This window comes from Camelina sativa, unplaced genomic scaffold (assembly GCF_000633955.1).
Source record: "Camelina sativa cultivar DH55 unplaced genomic scaffold, Cs unpScaffold02798, whole genome shotgun sequence".
Taxonomy (NCBI): domain Eukaryota; kingdom Viridiplantae; phylum Streptophyta; class Magnoliopsida; order Brassicales; family Brassicaceae; genus Camelina; species Camelina sativa.
Genome location: NW_010923908.1, coordinates 1 through 1,014, shown reverse-complemented (window position 1 = coordinate 1,014; position 1,014 = coordinate 1). Strand labels below are relative to the sequence as shown.

The 1,014-nt window shown below is 46.8% G+C and overlaps 1 protein-coding gene across 1 annotated transcript; it reads right to left on the bottom strand.

Moving 5' to 3' along the window:
* Positions 1-5: 5 nt before the first annotated feature.
* Positions 6-947, bottom strand: LOC104774423 (putative polyol transporter 1; the record flags this gene model as incomplete). Its single annotated transcript, XM_010499031.1, has 1 exon — positions 6-947. A coding segment is annotated over one exon (942 nt), but the record flags the coding sequence as incomplete, so codon positions are not given.
* Between the last annotated feature and the right edge of the window lie 67 nt (positions 948-1,014).

Genomic DNA, 1,014 nt, shown 5'->3' with positions numbered 1-1,014 from the left:
AGGAAAGTGAAGAAGAAGACCCATGCGGCGGCCGCAACTCCGGCGAAAAGAAGGAATGCACCACCGATGGTGAGACCCTTAGCAAGGGACAGGAATGTCATTGCGATAATACCACTCATAAGTCTATTCAACATCACTCCCAAACTTGCACCTTGAGCTCTTAACCTCACGGGGAATATCTCTGAGCAGTAAACCCACGTCACGGGACCTGCACCTATTGAGAATGTTGCCACAAAAGACATCACCGTCGTAACACTAAGACCGATAGCCCATTTAAGAGTTTGTCCGGGGTTCCTGTCGATTACTGTGAGACTAGTTCCAAGTGCGGTCAAGGAAATAAACATTCCGCCCATACTAGTAAGCAACAAGGCACGACGTCCAAACCGATCAACCACACAAGTTCCCACCACGATGAAGACGGTCTTGACAACTCCGACAGCCACTGTAGCCAAGAGCTGATCATTCTTGGATCTCAGTCCAGCCTTTGAGAAAATGGTCGGAGAGTAAAGCACGACTGCATCGATTCCAGAGGCTTGCTGGGCGAAGTGGATACCAAGGCATGCTATGAGGATGTGTCGAACAGACGGGGTTGGTCGCACAAGAAGGTCTTTCCACACGCCTTCACCAGCAGTCTTGTTGTTCGGCAAGACTATAACATCGTCTGTCATATCANCAGGGATTCCAGCCGCACGTTTGATGTCATTGAGCCTAGAGATGGCTTCTTCTTTAGTGTTTGAGGTTTTGTCAAGAACTTTAAAAGCATCTCCAATGCGACCTTGGAGGATTAGCCACCGTGGAGACTCCGGCATTGCTAACACTCCAATAGCTAGGAGTACCGAGGGAACCGCTCCAACCCCTAACATGAACCTCCAGCCGAGATGCTCGGGAAGCTTAGAGAAGAAGTAGTTGGACACATACCCTAAAAGTATACCAATGTTGATAAATATCTGCATTTAAAAAAGTTATTATCAACCTCCATGCACAATTCTTATATATATATATATATATATATAT